Source organism: Pagrus major, chromosome 15, assembly GCF_040436345.1.
Source record: "Pagrus major chromosome 15, Pma_NU_1.0".
Classification (NCBI taxonomy): domain Eukaryota; kingdom Metazoa; phylum Chordata; class Actinopteri; order Spariformes; family Sparidae; genus Pagrus; species Pagrus major.
In genome coordinates, this window is record NC_133229.1 from 25,617,415 (window position 1) to 25,637,536 (window position 20,122).

The window sequence follows — 20,122 nt, forward strand, 5'->3', positions numbered from 1 at the left end:
GTGAAAGACCTGACTTACACATGAAAAGAAAAGAAAATCGCTATCCGAGCACACACGAGCCTGAAGGTGTTGGGTTGGACTGCTTCTTTGGTGTAAAATGTTCACTGAAGAGTCAAACAAGTTAAACGAATTATTTCCATGTAGCATGAGACCAAAATTTAACATTTAACATGATAATACTCAATTCTATATTTATATAGATATATACGTATAAAAAAATGTAACATATGCAGTGTTTTTCCCACCATCAGACTCTTGGCAGGATGTAAACGCCTCCATAAACGGTCACCGAACCACTAAACTCTCCTTAGAAACACATTAAGGTGGGTTGGTTCTCAGCACATGATCGACCAATATCAAAAAAATATCACCTAACTTTCAACATCACCCCGATTTTTCTGCAAACCAGTAGATATCCTCCAAACTGCCAACATCTGCCATGTGTCAGTCTCCCTCCCATATACTGTATCCCTCCATCCATCTACTCATCCATCCATCATTCCATCCATCAATCATGAAACAGATGGCCTTTCAGGACTCCTTGTCAGGACTGACGGCTTCCCCCTGCCCGGGCTATACCATTACCCCTCCTCGCCCTTTTACACCCCCAGAAACCCCACATCACACACATATCCATTCACACATACAGAGACACCTCCACCACATGGACTGGCCTTACTATCTAACCCCTAACATGGACCGCTATCTACCCTCCTGGAAAAATACAGGTCATCTGCCTATCAGCTTTTAATACACACAGTAGAAGAAAAAAACACACGCATGCACTCATGAGATGGTTGCAAAGTGTGTGAGTAGCAAGTCTGTGTATCTGTGAGGGTCAGTCCACACAGAGAAGCCCCCAAAGAGAGCTGTCTGCCTTTAGTCCCTGGGGCCTGTCAAGAGGGATAATTGATGATGTTTTCATTACAAGGTGTGGGGTAATGTGGGGGTTGGGGCACAGTATGAGTGTGTGTGTGTGTGTGTGTGTATTGTGGGGGGTGGGCAGGTTGACTCAGCTGCCTCCTCTTTGACACCGACCACTCCACTGCAACTGGTACAGACAAGCCTTTGCCTCCAAATGCCCTCGTACAAACACACACACACACACACACACACACACACATTTACACAAACACTAGCCTTCAAAGACAGAAACACACAGCCCAAAGCCAAATCCATTCCCAGAGATAAACTATCTGAAACTCTATAAAAATGCTGAGAATAAGACTAACTTGTTCTCTTGTTTTCCGCCCGGTCTCATCACAGTGTCATGCCAGGCCCTTGGCAGATCTGTCCGTCTGTCTGTCTCGCGTCTCTGAGGACCTCTTTGAAATCCTAATGCGGTGGCGCCTCAGATTCTGACTGCCACTTAGATTAAATTAAGACCTAATCGGAGACACCAGGCCACATAGGCCACTATATTACTTTACAGTATCAGGATGGACATTATGCCTTTGTTGTCGTGTATGAAAAAATGGATATAGACGCATAAAAAAAAAGTTTGCAGATGTTTTCCTATTTATCTGTCTTTCTGACCTTTGTCTTCAAAGTAATGGCCAAGGCATCCTGGCGCCTTGGACGATCAATAGAAATTATTTTTCATGAGAAACTTATTTTGAGCAGTGGATAACAAACAAGTCTGACAGAAATCACAGGACAACCGGAATGAATGCAAGTAATGTCTCTTTGTTCTGTGTAACTGTGGAACAAAGGCAAAAAATGGCCACAATTAAAACTTCAGATAAGCAATTTAAAATGAAGACTGGGGACGATTTCGCACTTGCAAAATCGGTCGGACCAGTTGGGTAACGGCCTTCCAGGCGTGTGTTGCCGTGGCGGGTCAGGGTGCTGACATGTCCAGGCTCCAGCAATAAACAGCCGAAGACTAATGGCATCTGAGGCAACGGCGAACTCTGACCTCACAAGTTTTTTTTCGCCCCCTTACTTCTGCTGTTTGGACGAGGCTTTACATATCTGGTTTGTGTTTTCTCTAAGCTGAGAAGTTCAGGATCTGAGAAGTCTGAGTCACTCTATGACCAAGAGAAGGCTTGACTTTAACTGTTCAATTCCTGATGCGTATTTCCTCGGAAGCACCTTTTTTTTTAGGTCAAAGCAACAATTGTTTGTTACTAAAATCCCCAAAAGTTGAGCGTTGTCTGTCGCAGTAACCCTCCTCCACCCTAGAGAGAGCACTTTTTGTCCTATGCCCCGTTTTTTCTCAGATTCAGATCGACTTTATTATCCCACATGGTGACATTAGTTTGGTCCAGCGCTCCAAATAACACCACAACATAATCATCGTAAAAAAATATTAGATCTCATTCGGACGAATCAAAACTATAAAGTCAAATTAAAACAATTTACAGCAGTGAAATCAAATTTGGTGTAAAAGTTTGGCGTTCTCTGTTCGGTTTGATCCCAAGTCGTTTAGATACGAGGAGAAAGTATCTTGGCTTTAATGATTAATGCGCCTATCCATCTACCCATCCATCCATCCATCACCTCCTCTCACCCTCCTCCCACCCGGCACACCCTGCCTGGATTCTTCCACCACCCAGGGCCCACGACAGCGAGGCCCCTGGCCTCCTCTGCCAGCGCAGAAATGAATTATATTGCTTTTCACACCTGTTTCTGCTCAGAAAGCCTGCTGCACGCTGCTGTGTCGAGAAAAAAAAAGAAAATTTCCAAGGGGGGTAACGGCGGCTCCCCCAGCTCGGCTACATCTGCGTACACGAGCGGTTAAATTAGACTCTAATTGTATTAACGGGGGATTATGCCTTCCAGTTGGATTTTTTATACTCTCGCTCTCTCTCTCTGCGCATTTTACACGTTTTAAGGGGAGAAAGGAGGAGGAGGGAAAAAAAAGCAGCTCATTGAGGGTTTGCGGGTTGGCTTCTTTTATGAGCTGCGATCACGGCTGCCCCTCGTTACACTGAGTCTGTGTACAAATAGGAGGGGAGGAGAGCCAGAATGAGAGTGTTAGTGATAATGTGTATGAGAGTGTGTGTCCCAGTCTGCCAGGCTAATATACCGATGCTAACACTCTGAATGCCAAAACCCCCCTGCCCTTCTTTTATACACACACACACACACATTTACACACACACAGACACACACCTACTTCAGTTTAGCAAGGCAACAATCTAAACGGGGATACGGTTGGTGTGTGTAGTGAGGAGGCGGGGGTGAATTCCATCTAATTACTCTATCACATAATTTCACAAATTGCCTTTTCATAGGGGAGTGGAGAGCAGAGCACAGGGCGCGTTGGGGATTTGAGGCCTGAGCTTTCATTTACTACTCATTTCTTGTTAAATTAAACAAGAAAATACCGTTTGTGAGGAAGGAGGGGCGCGGGGAGGAGGGTGGGGGCGGCTGGGTATCCAAGTGCACAATATGAGGGATGGAGTAAAGAGATTGGGTACTGCGTCTGACTCTAAAGGCTCGTCTCTTTTTGCTTGTTACACAAAGCAGCGAGGAGCTTCAGACAGTTTTGCAACCAGTTTGGAATTGATTCTACGACTTCAATTATTTCTGCTTTTTTATTATTATTTCACAAAAACTCTCTACAGGTATACAAGTTTAAACATATCCTCATTGGTGTTATAAAGGTGAGTTTGTCCGTTGGAAAAAATGTATTTTTGGAGATTGTTTCTGCTAGTAGTCGCGACATATGTTAAATTAAGAACGTCAACACCAAAATGAGATGAGAACGAGAGCGGAAAGCCCTCCCCTCACCTTTATTTTGGTTCCCCACCAAGTTTACAGCTGCATGTCAAGTTGGCAGCAGGCAGCGTGGTTCGCCCATTGGTGACAGGCGGTAAACGCTAATGTTTTGTAGTCTCTCCAAGTCAGGGCAGCCAAATTCTTCCGATGAAACTTGTCCCACAAGTGCTGTCGACAACATATGAGCTCATTGGGTGTGTTGGAGAGAACTCGGCGGGCTGCGACTGTCGTCATCGTCACAAATTCAATACCACTGCTCTATCTGTCAGTGCAACCATCATGCGAGAGCTCTGACACTGGTAATAATAACACCAGATATCTAGGGAACGACGACTGAAGGTGTCCACACTAATAACAAACACAGTCTCGGTTTTCCTGCGAGAACGAGGCAGTGAAAATTAGCAAATCCTTGATGGATACATGAGCAGAGATGCAGAAATATCTTCAAAACAACCCTTAAAAAAACATTTGAATGCCACCTACCACCTACCCTGCTGGTGCACTTGCAGCCTGAGACTGCCACCCACCTTCCCCTTCCGCTCCGGTACAATGGGAGCTCCCCTGAGGGTCCAAGTGTGAGGGCGAATAACAGAAAACACACCAAGGTGGGTATCCAAACTTCTTTTCCACTCTCTTATGTTGCATTATGCCTCACTGTCTCTCCACTGCATATTGAGAAATAACAGATCCAAACTCTGCCGTGTGTGTGTACGTGTGTGCATGCACGCGTCTGTCTGTGCCTAATTGGCATTGTGTCTATCTCTAAGGGGCCAGACTCACATCCTCCATCCCCCTGTGAGACAAAGGCCGGCCAGCTGATGATGCCGTGGATGAGCCTGGATCAGCTGTCCATGTTTATGAGAGACAAGCTGCCAGCGTAAGAGATACTGTAAATGTTCTTCCATTAGAGGTGCTCCGTGTAGCAGTTTTTAAACACGGGCATATGCTGATTAAATTATTGGTGACACTGAAGAATGATTAGTGTAAACAAATGAGACCACTGCGAGCATTTATCTGACACCAGTGGTATTGTTAATGCCAGTGTTTCTCAAGATTAAGACCACATTTCCCATAAACAGCGCTGGGTTTCATTTTCTATTTTGCTTACTAAAGAGAGTAAACATATTGAATGGGATTTTTCCATCAACTTCACAGTTCTGAAGCTCTGTTTGCACTTCTCTCTGCTTTGTGCCGTAACAACCTACCCTGTGTGCCATTGTGTGCCCTCTCGTGTGCACGCTTTAGTCTCTCTTTCTCTTTCGCCTGGAAGACAGAGAAGTCTGATGGATCCTCCTTATCCCCTCTCCACCTCCTCGCCTTCTCCTCCGCTTCTTCTTCTCCTCTCCCTCGCTCCCTTGACACTCACTTATATCCTTCCCACTGTTTGAGATCTAACAGAGCAGAAGCCTCCCATAAGCCCAACTCATGGTGTAATATGACACAGTAGGTGTGTTGCTGCGAGTGTGCGCTGGACTAGTATTTCCACAGACAGGATGTGTGTATGTTTCAAACACCTTTCCTCTGTAGCCCCGAAGGTTTCAGTGGGTGTATGGGTTGAGGTCAGGGAGTTGGGGGAAGAGGTTAGTGTGTATGTGTGATGATGATGATGTGTTCGTGTGTGCAGGGTGATGGAGAAGTTTGTGAAGGAGGTGGTGAGGGTCAGATGGAAAGGGGAGATCGAGAAGAGAAACAAAAAGGAAAAGGAGCCTGGTGTGATGTGTGAGTACACAGATATACACCATGAGTCTCTGCCACATGCCACACAATGAAACTTCAGCTCGCCATTAACGGTGTTGGAAGCAGGAGAGGACGCTGCACGCTGCATACCGTCAACATCAACAACAGGCTACAAATAAATAAAAAGTGGAGCCCCATGCATTATCCATAATCCAACAACAAAATTACTTTACCCAGAATCCTCTCTGTGGGCTTGTGCAATTCAAACCAACACCCACTCAGCAGAGCTGTATCGTGTTCTCCACAAACTCCTGACATAGGCAGAATGTGTGTGACGCAATGCTGGCTGGAGTTAGTTTTGAAACATATTTCCTCAACATAGCACTAGATTCAAGATGTAATCAGGACTTTGACTCAATAAAAACAGTTTTAACAATATAATCAGTATCAATACTTCCAGCTTTACATGTGAACTCCATATATGATGCAGATTTAATGTCTTGTTTGAATTTTTTAATTTCACCCAAACTTCAAGCAATACATACCCTGTTTACTGGTTTTCTATATTCATTTTTAATATTTTTAAAAATGTTAACTTTTGGACATAAACCTAGCCTGATATCAGTCTGGACTGCGAATTGATAAATTATTTGAATCAGGGAAAAAAACCTGAGATGTCACCAGAGATTCAAAGGTCTGAAACCTGTTGTCAGCTAACATGTTGGGCATTTTTCAAGTCTCTGAAATGTGTTCATCGTGCTATTCAAAGCCAATTCCACAAACTAAACACAGGGTTACTTACGACATTATTTCCAAATTCTTTCCAACATCTATGTGGCTAAAGTTAAGATTTTATCCATCTTTAAAGCTGCTGTAAGCGTTGTAGTCGTCTGAGCTAACTTCCTGTCCTTTTTGTAGTTAGCAATCATCCCTGCACGATTCCTTTCCTGACCAAACACTCTATAACAGTGATTACTGTTATGATATAAAGATATTTAACACTTATTTTAATAATATCTTAAATAACGCTTACAGCTGCTTCAGTTTCTAAAATCTAAGTGGATAAAGGTGAGATTTTATTCACCTTTAAAGCTTTAATTTGAATAGTGTTATTGTCATCCTCAGTGATGATTATAAAACCGAGAATTTCCCTAAACTGATCAATAAAATGTAACATTATTGTTTCTGTTATACATATCAGGACATGCTTTGTAAGTGCCTGCACGGTGCTAATGCCTCATTTTCTCAGGTTATTTCTCCGTGATGAACTGAAGTGAATATCCAGACTCTGTCAGTCAGTAAACTTCACCAACATTAAGCTGAAAGAGGCCACAAGTGACTCCTTAAAGGAGCCACTGGTGCGAAAAATGCATTCAATAATTATAAGCGGCCCAGTATACTTGCTGTTTAGCTAAACGAGGGAACAAGTTTTCTATTTATTCTCTTCTTCCTCTCCTTTGGTAAGCATTAGAAGATGTTGGCAATGCTAACTACGGCTGGTAAACTGATCGTGTTTGAAATGATAGAAGACAGCATTCAATTAACTGTTGGCCCATTTCTATCTCCCAGTGTCAAAATACATTTTTTCCCACACTATTTCCCCCCGCACAATTTGTGACGCTGTCAGCTGGTGCTAAAGTCAGTGGTATTCCCTGCTGTAATTGAGTAAATATAAAGCCAAACCACAGGCCTTTGCAGCATCTCAGGCATCTGTTAAATAATGACAGATTTGTTCTTAATAAGGTTCATCTACTGTATGTATCTGCAGTTATGGCCAGGGGCGTCTCTCCCTTGGCTTCAACCTTATTCAGTTTCAGCTGATGAGGAGCGAGAGCGCGGGCTGCCGAGATCGCCGGCAGATTACACGGGCATGTGTCTTTGAAGTGTTCACCGTACGAACCGGGATACATTGTGGAGACGGGAGGGAGGGAGGGGGGGAGCTCTGGTGGTGGTGCGTGAGTGTCATTGAGTGTGTGTGTGTGTGTGTGTGTGTGTGTGCTCCTTTGTGTGCAAGTGTATTTGTGTCAAACATAGAAAATGTGTGTGTGTCTGTGTGTGTGTGAGTAAGAGAGCCCGTGGCTGTGAAGTTCAGTGTGCACACGTGATATGAAGCTGAGAGCGACTGAGAACAAATGCTGTTTCATTCAACTCACTGTTAGGTGCTGGAAGAGCCATGCTCTCATGATGTTGGTGGCCACCTTAGGGAAGATTCCTCTCTTCTTGTTGCGTTTCTTTTCTTTATCCGGGTCATCGTCATCCCCTGTGCTCGGAGAAGCCACGCTGTTGTCCAGGCCATCACCTGTCACATGACAAGAAACAGGAAGAGACAGCGGAGATCAGACACACAGTTTGTTTACTTCCTGCATTCGCTGCGCCTCCGCGTTCAAAGGGAATAAATACGATTTCGAAGGAATTCTGGAGGGCTTTGTATGCACAGACGGAGGGGTATAGAGACACAACAATGGCAAGCAGAGAATGGCTGGAAAACAGCACCTCATAAATGCATTCATTTTTAATACATTTATAAATAACCCTGCCTTTCATTTTCTCCCCCCGTCACTTGAAAACACAGCGAGCGCTCGCATCTTTCTGCGAGAAAGAGAGGGAGAACGGGAGCACAAAGGACTTGTAAGGTCGCATTTCCCCACTCTCCCATCCAAGCTTGCGCAGAATTGAAAATGACAGAGAGATTTAGTCTTTATTATCCTGAGGGGAAAATAGTTATTGAAGCGTCGCCCCGGCGCATTCTGCCATTTTACCTGAGGTGGAAAGAGTAACACGGCACTACAAAAGGGGAGGTTGCGAGGAGGGGGAAGGCAGCAAATAAAAGGAAAATAGGTGGAAAAAAAGGAAGTCAGAGGCACAAACAGCGCTAACAAAGCTAGCTGCTTTTCATAACAATGGCGTCATGGCTGCTTACAGCAACCTGTAGGGCTTCGATAAGGCTCTATTAAGGCCAGTTAACCTCACCTAAGGGGAACACCGAGACAGCTTGGAGTATTTGAGCACTGAGAGGAAAAAGTGAAAGGAAGGTGCTCCATGGGCCTTTTCTCTGCATTCAGCCTCAACAACATGAACCCACACACACACACAGACACACACACACAGCACATATTCAAGACTACCCAATTACTGTACGCATTCTATACAGCTCCAGTGGAGAGAAAGAGGCTCTTCCCATCTGGCTGTGAAAAGCCTAATTGTTATTATCATTATTCAAAAATGCGAGCCACCCTCAATGAAGACGATAATCATAAAAGAAACATGAGGCGAGGTAAACAAGTGGCGCCCTCACTGCTTGAAATCTAGCAGCTGATAACTGACTTTTGTCCCGTTCCGCCTCTGTCGACTGGAAGTGAGGGGAAGGAAAGAAGAAAAAAAATAGAAAAACACTGAAGCGGCGCACAGAATTGGATCCAGTTATTTATTGATTACACACAAAGCACTTCTAAAGCTTCTAGGTCTATTCACTGTGGCGGGAGTAGATAACTGCATTCGAGCGGGCCCGCACTCCGCTAACTTGCAGAGGGCGACACCCAGCACCTAGCTAAACCCTAAGCCCCCGATTCATCGATAATTAATGGGGATGTTGGCGCTAATCCGGTTGGAGATGACTTTTTTCCAGCCTGCCACATCAATGGAATAATCAAGGGCCTAAAACCCAGGCCTTTGCTCCCCATTACCTCAGGCAAAAGAATTCCTGAAAGCATGCCTGGAGGGCACCTGAATTATATACACCATTAGGAGAGAGAGGCTCTCAATGATCCATACGAAACAACACTCTTGGCTAGCTCTCACTCTCTCCCTCTCCCTCAGACTGCTCTGGCAGAAGGAGATACATATGCACACATATTGAAGGCTGTCTAATGAACCTCGCGTGGAAGTGGAGGTGACGCTGTTAGAGGGTGGGGGAGGGATAAAACAAGAGCGTGCTTTTCACAGATACTGATGCAAGCGCCGCCCACTGCACATTAATAATGCATATATGCATGTAAAGCTGGTGGTGGGGTCGGGCTACTGTACCACCACCTAAAGGTCAAAAGTTGGGTTCAGGCAATGGCCACGTGGCAAAGTCCTCTTCGAGCAAGGCAGTAACCTCTTCCAGTTCAACGTGAGTAAATGTACAGCACATGTAGACGCACTTTCAATCTTCTGCATTCATCCATGCAGGATTATTATTACCTCCGCCAAGGAGGTTGTGTTTTTGTCCGTTTGTTGGTTGGTTTGTCAGCAGGATTAAACTAAAACTACTGAAGGGATTTCCATGAAACTTGGATGGAGGATGAGTCTGAGCCCAGAATAGACCCCATTAACTTTTGGTTTGGATCCAGATGCAAGGGACAGATCCAGAAATGTTTCCTCCCTTTCTTTGACATTGCGACTTTGGCTGTTTTCCCACATTTTTATTGATTTCTCAGGGAATAATGCATGGATTTTGACAAAAATTCAGTTGTATTTAGGTGGCATCTAGGCTCTATCTTGCATGTTTTATTTGATATTGGATTAGTCTTGATTGAATTAGAGGGGACGGCTGGGCCTTGGCAGAGGTATGCACTCTACTGAATGTCTGAGTATTTCTAAACATACACAATGCAATTTCCTTGAGCCTCTTTACCCCAAAAAATCCCTGAAATATTATGTTTAAAAGCAGTAAAACAGCGAAAAACAGCAAGTCCTTACATCTAAGAGGGCCTTTTTCTTGATAAACGTTTGACTAATTATCGTAGTCCACTTCCCAGTCCTTTAATTCATTAATCCACCAACTGTTTCAGCATGACAGACTAAGTACCCCTTACACCAGGCTCCTAGACCTCTCTCTGTCCAAAAACACACTCGCGTTGCAAGCTTCAGTTACATCATTAACCCGGGACAAATGCAGCCTGAGCTTAACAAGTGAGTTTTTTCTGCCTACTGTTTCAGGGCTTAAATACACCCACCCCTCTGTCTGTCTCACTCTTTCTCTTTTCCTCCCTGCGTCGCTCTTCCTGCTGGAAAAGACGGGGTGAGCCAAGCCGAGGCCCTGTAATCTAAGACCAGATTTTCATTGGAAGCAAATGCTTTCAATCCGTTGTAAAGACCGGCTCATGTTCAGCAAAGCCTACAATAACAAACCTAGGGGCTTGTCCCATGCGAGTTGGGGAAACAGAAGCGAACGGCCGGAGTACCAGCTCAGATCATGACTGAATGAGTGAGTGGGTGAGTGAGTAAGTGAGCGGGTGAGTGAATGAGTGAGTGAGTGAGTGAGTGAGTGAGTATGCATGCCAGTGAGAGAGTGGGCGAGGAGGGAGGCACGCTCAGGAAGAGGTGAGAAATCGTGAGAAGCATGGGGAGAGAGGGAGAGATAGAAGGGGAGAGAAAACACAAAGGGGACAGAGGAGGCACACAATGGGTAATAAAAGAGTGGATGCTGGGTGTGTTGCCTGTACACTCATTGTATCATGCAGTACTTTACATTACTGTATATGTTTTTATCTTTAACCTTTATTTAACACACTTAGTGAATAGTCTCTTTTCCAGGTGCTCTTTCCAGTCCAGTAATCGAAGCGGTCACAAGCCTGCTCTCTAACCTTTACGTGGCCACTGCTCCATATAGTGCAACATCACTCTGCACTACTGCAGCCATATCTTACAGTAGTACATCCTATCTATTGATGAATGGTGAATAAAATGGTGTTCAAGCAGCAACTACAATCTTTAAGACTCTTAATCGTGACCCTACGGAATATAAAATAACCCCGAAGACCTCCAGCTAATCAATAATTAATTGCATGCCAAAATGATGCATAATGTGAGAGAAGTACTCTCTACCCATATCATATCCATCTCATTTTATCGAACCGCGTCCAAAGAACATTAAAAAATACTGCTTGTGTTCATGTCCAACATACACAAGATCTCCTCAAAGCACTGACGCAAGGAGAACGAGGAGGAAACAGACACTGAATCAACAACTATTTTGCAGATTTCGTCACCTATTACTCAAACCCCAAACCAGAGAGGTGAACCCAAACCCCTCCAAATATCCCTTTCTTTCCTCACCCCTCTCAATACTTATAAGTCAGTCTGACCTATAGACACTTACTTTACCTAGAGGGAGAAAAGGAAGAAGGAGGGTTGGAGAAGGGCCGTCAATTTTATTGGCATTTCCATTTTCACTGCAATTTGATACCAATCACCTCTGCGAGGTCTGGGGCTAATTTCTGCTTTGCTTTAGTCCCAGCGAGCGAGGAGAAGAGCGGGAGGCGGGCGCAGACAGAGAAAAGAGAGAGGTTGTAGGGAGTGAGGAAGGGTGAAGCAGGAAAGGTGTTGAAACTGTGTCTGGCAGCCATGTTGGGAAAATGTCAATGGTGTTACCTCAGCCTTAGAGAGAGAGAGAGAGAATGAGAGATGGTGAAGGGGGGTAAGAAGAGAGGCAGAGGAGGAACGGATGTGGAGTGTTCAGTGGAAGAAAAAACTCAAGCCACTGAAGCGGGCGATGAAGGAGGAGAAAATAATGGATAGGAGAGGGAAGAGATGGAGTTAATCAGTTGAAAACATCAGACACAGGACAGTCAGTCGGGCCATGTCCACTGTAATGCAGATAATTTTGTCCTCTGTTTTGGCCTTTGAAGCTGACATTTTCTAACACCGAAAACAGAAGTTCTCCACAAAGGTCTTCCTCAGTGGATACAACTGAAAACATGCTAGCATGTGCAGTGTTGTTATGCTCTTCAAGTGCCCATTTTACGCTCGTCAATTGATACTTGAAGTGCACGCTAGATGCATCCTACAGAGAGAAGAAGCAGTCAAGTAGTTGGGTTGTTAAAATCTGGAGAGTAAATATTATAAAATTGCTGATTTTCTGGAGTGTTTATTATAAACCACAATGCTGCCAAGTGGGCGACCGCAGTTTGAGTCTGTGGGGAGATTTCCAGCTGTATTTGTGGCGACCAAAACAGGTATTTTAAGCCAAATCTTGATGTTTTCCTAACCATAAGTGGTTTTTGTGCCCAAACCTAACCAGACAAGAGAGAGAGAGAAAATCGAACTTAAACAAACGTCAAGTTGCAACATAAACATTTTAACTTATCTATGGTTTTGCAGAAACGTACTTAGCTAACGTTTATCGCTAGCCAGTCTATAAAGCCACCAAGTCAGTCATCAAGCAACGTGTCAGTCAGCCGGTTAGCCAGTCAGTCAATCAGCCATTCACTCAGGCAGTCAGAGAGCTAGCCAGGCAGCAAGTCAGCCAGTGAACCAGTCAGTCACTCTCATACAGAGGCTGCCAGGCTCATTAAGAGCATCAGCAGGCTGTAACCCTGGGCTGCATTCATACAGCGTGGGCAGCTAGGCTAGCAAGCTCCAGTCTCCCCACGAGGAAAAGCCACAGGCACAACTCTGGGCCTGGCCCACTGATCGGCCATGACAACATCTTTGCAACTAGTTAGAGGAGGGGCTGGGAGGGGGGAGGCGGAGGAGGGGGGTGAAGGGGTGAGGGGGGTGAATCAATGCAGGACGGTGGGGGTGCATGTTCGTGTGTGAAGAATGCATGCATGCATGGATGTGCATTGGTCTGTACGTGTGTGTCTATCTCTGCCTTTCTTTATGCATGTGTGTTTCCAGCCACAGAAGCTCTGAATGTCATATGTGCGTGTGTGTGTATGTATGTGTGTGTGTGTGTGTGTGTGTGTGTGTGTGTGTGTGTGTGTGTGTGTGTGTGTGTGTGTGTGGCAATTAGGGAGCAGGCCAGTGACTGGAAGGAGCCAGGGGCAGTTGAAATGCCCCGGGGCCAACCAAGGGAAGGAATATTTTATCAGTCCCCTCACACGCTGTATACACAAATACACACTCGCACACAAACACACACACACACCCACACGCAGACACACACTGCGCGCAAACAGATAATGACGTAAAAACTAGGTTAGCTTTCTTCATGCATTTTCACTAGCTTCGTTAGCATTAGCAAAACAGACAGTTACTTCTATGCTCATTCAGCTTCGATGGCTTTTATTTAAGCCTTTCCGCCACTTCATGTTTCATTCCTGCCTTCCCCTCCTTCCCACTTCATTACTTTTTCTCCCTCCTCTTTCTCTCGGTCTGACTGCTGGAGTGTGCGGTTGGAATCGAGGATATTTGCACAGTGTTGGGGATGTAAGATGAGGCATTGTTATCTTTTGTCACTGTAGGTTGGAAGCTTTATTTCTTTGTTAATCAGACGTAGAAATTAGGGCAAATGAGTTGATATTGTTAAATATCCTCAGTCTTGATCTTCTCAGTCTGAGTCCTAATGACGCTTCCTCTTTTCTGTCTCTTTTTCTCCCTCTTCTGTGTCTTTATCACTTCTCTACATCTCTCTGTCTCAAGGCGTACCCTGACATTATCAAGCAGTATCTAGGCTAATCTGTTATGATCTGATTATGAACCATCTCTCAGTGTAAGACAGAGATTGGTACTACCTGCCCCCTCCGCGCGGGCACACGTGCCATTCCGAGGTGTCAGCCATTTTTCTGCTGCCTGGCAAATTAACAGCAGCGGATTCACCAGTCACTCATCTGCGAACAGCGATCTTGTCAGACACGTCGCTTGCAGCGCAATGCAGGAGAATAATGACATTTAGCTTTCTAATAATTTCTTCATAGAAGCACTGCTGAGTTGAGGAATAAGGGGGTTATGAATATTAGCTTTGTGCCAGATGTCACAAGTGGGATCCTGTGGCAGGAATCATTCACAGATGGCTAAACGTTTTTGGAGGATACTGCGAGATGTTTTTGCAAGCTTTTATAGGCCGCGGACTAGGGGAGAAGGAATGGAGACAGGTCTTTTGAGTTTATGACAGTGCGTTTATTCTATGAGCAAGAGAGAAAGAGAGTGTGTGTCTTTTCCGCTGTGAGTGCGAGTGACCTGGAGCTGATCTCTCATGGGCCACTCCTAGAGTTTCACACCCCAGAAAGCTCACATGACCCTGGGTTGGCTGCCCAGGCAAGGCCCAGGCCTCAGGGACCTGCTATCCTGTTCCACATGGGATACACACATCTCATATTGGCAGGCGAGGAATCCATACATTAACACACATACACACACACACTCACCAAAAACATGATACATAAAGCGCGCACACACGTATGCCGATGTACATTCACTAAAGTGCTCTCCCTCTCACCCCTTTTCTCTCTCGCACACAAAAACACACACTCTTACTCGCACACATACATCGCATTCCCAGAAATCCTCAGAGAGGTAAAGAAGGGCTCGCAAGAGGGAGGGAGAAGAGAAAAAAGTGGCGTTTATTGTATTCAGGCCATTCATAAGCTCTAGACTTGGGGAGGGGGAGTGCAGGGGGGGGGGGTTTGCAGGCAGTGGGGGGTTCCCTTTGCATGGGCCCTGCAGGCTCCTCCCACCTGCAAATATTCTGAACATGCAGGAATTCCTCGCAACACAATTCCCAACTAGGGGCACATTTTAAAGAGCGCCTTCTCCTTTTACTGCATCCGAATCAGACAAGACACTCGAACACGCTCGCATGCACCCATTTCTTAGGATCTTCCACGAGGCAACTTTCCAATAACGACGACCAAAGTATTTCTAAACCAACGCACACACACTTACTTCAATACAAAACACTCTCTGTGACCAATGCTGTTTCGCCTCCCTTTTATTCCAGAGTAGGAGGAGAGACAGAGAGAAATCCCCTCGACTATTCCGCGGATAATGACATGCGCTGTCGACAAAACAATATGGCTAGTCTAGACTTCCCTTCCTGCCTTTGCCAGAGAGAAACTACTATTTTCAGATCTTTGTTCAAAACTTCAGCCAACGCGCTTGGATCGTATCACCCTGAAGCATAGATTAATCTTCCTAGATACAACATAATAAACACATGGATTGAGAGAAAGTTGTGATTACTACAAAAAGAAAGAAAAATGGGGGTTTACCAGGTAAGCAATCAGGGGAGAGCTAAGTAATTGCTTCCTGCAATCAAAGATTCAAGTAATTACAGTAAATAACGAGTGCTTAGCAATAACAAAGCTGGTTACTTTGAATAATGACAGTTTTGTGGATCGGCGCTGACAGATTCAATAATGACAGTAACTGGTGAGTCATTTACGAGGGTTATTTGTAATTAAAGCACACTGGAGACGTCTTGATGTGAGAATCCGAGCAAAGTTTGGAGCAATTATTTCATTTGTGGTGATCTGATGAGGAGGAGAGCAGGAAGCCAGAGACATAAAACCTGTTTAACAACAAACAAAAATAAAAGCACGGGCACGCTGTCATGCTTAGAAGTTAATTAAAAGTGTATCTCAAAGCCTCGGGACTGTGAGATGTATGTGGCTTTTGAATGCATTGTAACTAGTTTTAATAATGAACATATGTGGACATTTGTGCCACATACAGTATACGATATATATTGTTATCGTGATATGAGACTATATATCGTGATATGGCATAAGTGTTGTCTTTTCTTGTCCTTACCAGATGGTTGTACTTGTTTTAATTCATGCAGTTAGTCATTAAATCCACAATATGATGATTACCTCTCAAAAATCTCCTTTTGGGTTACTACTAGAATATGTTTACCTGCTTTAATGCTCAAAAAATGCATCAGTTTTCTCATCCAGTGCAGCAGCCCTGTATTCTCCCTCCGTCTGAAACACTGTCTCTTTAAGGCCCCCCCCTCCCAAATACCCAGTCTGCTCTGATTGGTCAGTCCACACACGCCTGAGCCAGCACCGCTCACTGTGTCTCCGGCCGGCTCTGTCGTATTTTCAGCCTCCAGTTAGCTTCACTTCTAGCGTGAATATAAGCATATATCCTGGAAATGTCTGATTTCACAAAGTGACGGAATTAAAGGCGGGACTACTGACGAGGCGTTTCAGGAGCAGTGTTTTCTGTGGGAGAGAGGAGCTCCCGTTAGCGTGGTGTTTGGGCTTTTTAACTTTCAAGACCTTTTACATGCACAGGAACCTATATAATAAACTGAAGGAAAGGAAATAGGTCTCCTTTAATGTTTAGTGATAAAGTACCAATAGTCATCCCTACAATATTGTCACCATATTTGATTTTGTCGCCCGTTCCTAGCCCTTATGATGTGCTTATTAGGACATTTTAAATATATCAAGATATATATCATGTATTGCAATATTTTTAAGGCCATATCACCCATCACTTGTCTCAAGCTCTTCAAATGTGCTGCTTCTTCTCAGTTTTATGACATTTCATGATTAATAGTTTATAAAATATTGAATTTTAGACCTGTGGTAATGGTTATTGTCTCTGTGAAAGTGTTCCTTTGCTTCTGTGTGTTATGGCTGAGGCCCATCCACTGTTGGTTGTGAGAGTGGGAGGAGGGGGGAGGCGAGGGATCAGGCCTGTTGACATAGCCATAGGTGATGGCAAAAATGTCAGTGTAAATGTGACTGCTCTCTCTGTGCCATTTTCCCGTAAAGGGTCATCACCACAGGCTGCCTGACACGCTGGAAACTGCCTCAAGCGTGGGGCACCGACACGACATTAAACTGCAGTATGCCTCCACGCACACAAACACACACACACACACACACACACACACACACACACACACAGCGACTGCCTTTTATTCCCACTTCCAGATCAGTCGAGAGAGAGAATGAGAGAGAAAGAGACAGACGGTACAAGCCAAAATGAAAGTGTAAGGCGATGAATTCACCCTTTCATGTTGAGCACTTTTGCTGTGTAACTATTGATTTTTCCCCTCTTGCCTTTGTGTTGCCGTTTTCTTTTTTTTCTAACCTGAAGATAGAAGGCCAGACTCGGTTCAAATGGGAGCACTTGTGAGGGGGGCCCACAGATTCCTCGCCTCAGTGAAGGGAAGTCCTCAGACGCACACACACACACACACACACACACACACACACAGAGACACACAAAATGCTCAGATTCCTGAAAATCGTGCCTCTTTTGCAACATTCTCACTCTTAACTCTCGCTCTGTCGATTGTTTCGCTGCCTCTCGGATGGCTTTTGACACCTTCGACTCACCAAGCCTCAGTCAAACTCAGCACACAACAAACGCACAGAGAGGGAGAGGGAGTCAAATGGACTATGGAAGACGTGGTTAAAGGGGGGGAAGGGATGGTAGAGAGGACAAGGACTATAACAAAAGCTAAGAGCACTTAACAGCACAATGGCACGGCGGTCCTTTCCAAAAGTCAGCTGATGTGCTGAAGGGCGTTCAGAAGTCCTTCAGTGTAGACACGGGACAAAGACAGGGAACCTTCAGCTAAAGCAAAGGAAAAACATCCTATTTAAACTTTGTTGTGACCTCACAACACATCCTAACAACGAATATACAGTAAAAATTGTATTTTTCGGCACAAGAAAAATACATTTTCTCATGGACGGCCTTGAATAAACCATTAAAACGCTCTTTTTCTTAGCAGAAAGACACTTCTTTAACTTTCAGGAGCCCTCTACTATCTCTTTTAGCCAACGTGAATTCCCTGAAAACCCATCCTTTCTCATGATCTCATCCTTTCCAATGAGCTAAATTTTGTGAAATTATATCTTGCAGCACTACCTTGTTTTAACTCCAACCAAGCTATCAAAGCCAGCAGTTTAATGAACTAAAATTAAGTGAAAATGTATCCTCTAAGCACCAACAATCAGTCCGTTCTGTCTGTAATCATGCCTTCGTGTTTGGAGTGAATCGTTCCATTAACCAAACTAAAGTTTCCCAGTTTATTTTATAGAGCTGGCGTGTACATCTGTACACGCACGTGTGCGTCTCTCCACATGGTGACTGTCTGACTGACACAGCCTCTGATAAACACTTTTAATACACCAGGATTTTCCCACTCATGCTAACCTATCAGCGCCAGCCAAACTGCAGTATGTAGTTAGATAATACAGGCACGCTAACCCTGCGGTGGCAGAGGCTAATAATAGCGCATTAGCATCCAGTGAGGGTTTTTTTTTTTTTTTTTTGGGAATAACAGAAGGTTTTAGTAATACGAAGGAGGGAAATATGGTCTGCACCCACAAGCTCAGGTTAGGAAAACAGGATAAGTCATTATCAGACAACAACCTACTCTATTTTAATACTTATGGTTGATGCATTTACATTTTTAAATGTGTAAAAAGGGCACTAGCTGTTGTGGAGATGAAGTATGTGGGATTTTTATTCTAGGATGCCCTCTCACACACTATCCACAAGCTGAATTATTATGAACCTTTTAAACGCTCCCCCGTATCTCCACTTCCTCCTGCTCGTCAATGTGTCCTTGATAGGTACAGGATGTGTTGCTGTGGGGATGTGGGGGATTTGTAGTCCTATCAGCCTCCCCATACGTAGCCCTGATAAGGCTTTCGGGACATGGGCAGAGGAAGAGGAAGTGAGTGGGTTTACAGCAGGCCTACTTCCTGTGGAGCGTGGGCCCATGTGGACGGGAGTGATATGCCCCCCGTGGACACCGGCGCTCTCGCCACACAGTCCCTCCGAGTCACTTCCTGAAGGAGGCAGCCCTCTCTGGGGGTGACTTCCTGTAAAAGTATGACCTCTCTGCCACGAGAGAGAATCTCAGTGGAACAAAGACCTTAGACTGTGTGAGTACAATATATGTATATGCAGCGTGTGTGTGTGTGTTTAACACCGCCACTCAGGCCTTTACTCCAAAGGTTATCAATAGTGAGAATCTCAGCCCCCAGTCCCTGCTCATCTCTTTGAGTTTCACTGGCTCGGAGCGAGAGGGGACGATCGGGTTACATCCAAATGTGTGTGTTCATGAGTGTGTGTATGGCAAGCGGCGTGCCTTGTATTGCTCTCTGCAAACACACAAAGTAAACGGCAACGCTGCCCTCCAGCCCACCCTGCTGCTCTTGTGTTTATCTACAGGTATTTGTTATCTAGCCCCTTCTTTCCTCTCTCTCTCTAAACTGTTAGCTGAGGTCTTTATCTCTCAGTAAAATCCCTATAGCAGGTATCCATGTCAAAAGGACCAGGGGGTGTTGGGCCTCAGGGGGCAGCATGTTTGGTCTGGGTCAGCCTTGGGTCAGGCTCTGGCCCAGTTGACACACATTAAATCCACCCTTTGCCTTCAAGCTCCTGCGTCACAAGTTACTTGGGCTTAAAGACACATCCAGTCAGCTCAAAACGTGGTATTTCATTTTACACGTTGAATTCATTATCACCCAAACTGAAATATTATTCTGATGTTATTCACACTTCCACTTTAAAATGAGTGAGCACCTGTGTAGACTTCATGTTTAAATGTTAGAAGCAAGAGGGAGTTGCACATGTCATATCAGGGTTATGGTTGAAGTACCATCGACCCATATTCAATGATTAAAAAAAAAAAGAAAAAATCCACAGGGATGCCGGTTTTGACCGAAAATGGTGCTTCTGCTGGTGTTTTCCTGGCATGAAATTGGCTTTGTGTGGGTGTCGTTTGGAGAGCCGGCTGGTAAATTCTCCCGTTCTTTTGTCAGAAAAGGGGGGGCTCCATGCATAATGGTCTTAGCCAGGGAGGTCTGGAACTGTGTCCATAAATTGAATTATTTCAATTTGAGGGAGAGAGAGTGAGAGAATAATGGAGAGTGGCTGTGCGAGTGTGTGTTGCATTTACATGTGAAACATATGCATGTGTGTTGATGGCAAGGGGGGAGAAAGAGAGAGACTCATTTCTATTCTTCGACGGGGGCTCACATTTACAAGCGGGAATATAAACCAAGTTGCGGGAGATTACAGAAGAGGCCAAGTGTTA

The 20,122-nt window shown here is 44.8% G+C and overlaps 1 protein-coding gene across 1 annotated transcript in view; it reads right to left on the reverse strand.

The window, feature by feature from the left end:
* LOC141009147 (homeobox protein Meis1) overlaps window positions 1–20,122 on the reverse strand; it is an 83,608-nt gene that overhangs the window by 36,429 nt on the left and 27,057 nt on the right. The window contains exon 8 of the mRNA XM_073481593.1: window positions 7,557–7,702. Coding sequence (XP_073337694.1) covers window positions 7,557–7,702 — 146 coding nt within the window. The remainder of the gene's footprint in view (window positions 1–7,556; window positions 7,703–20,122) is intronic.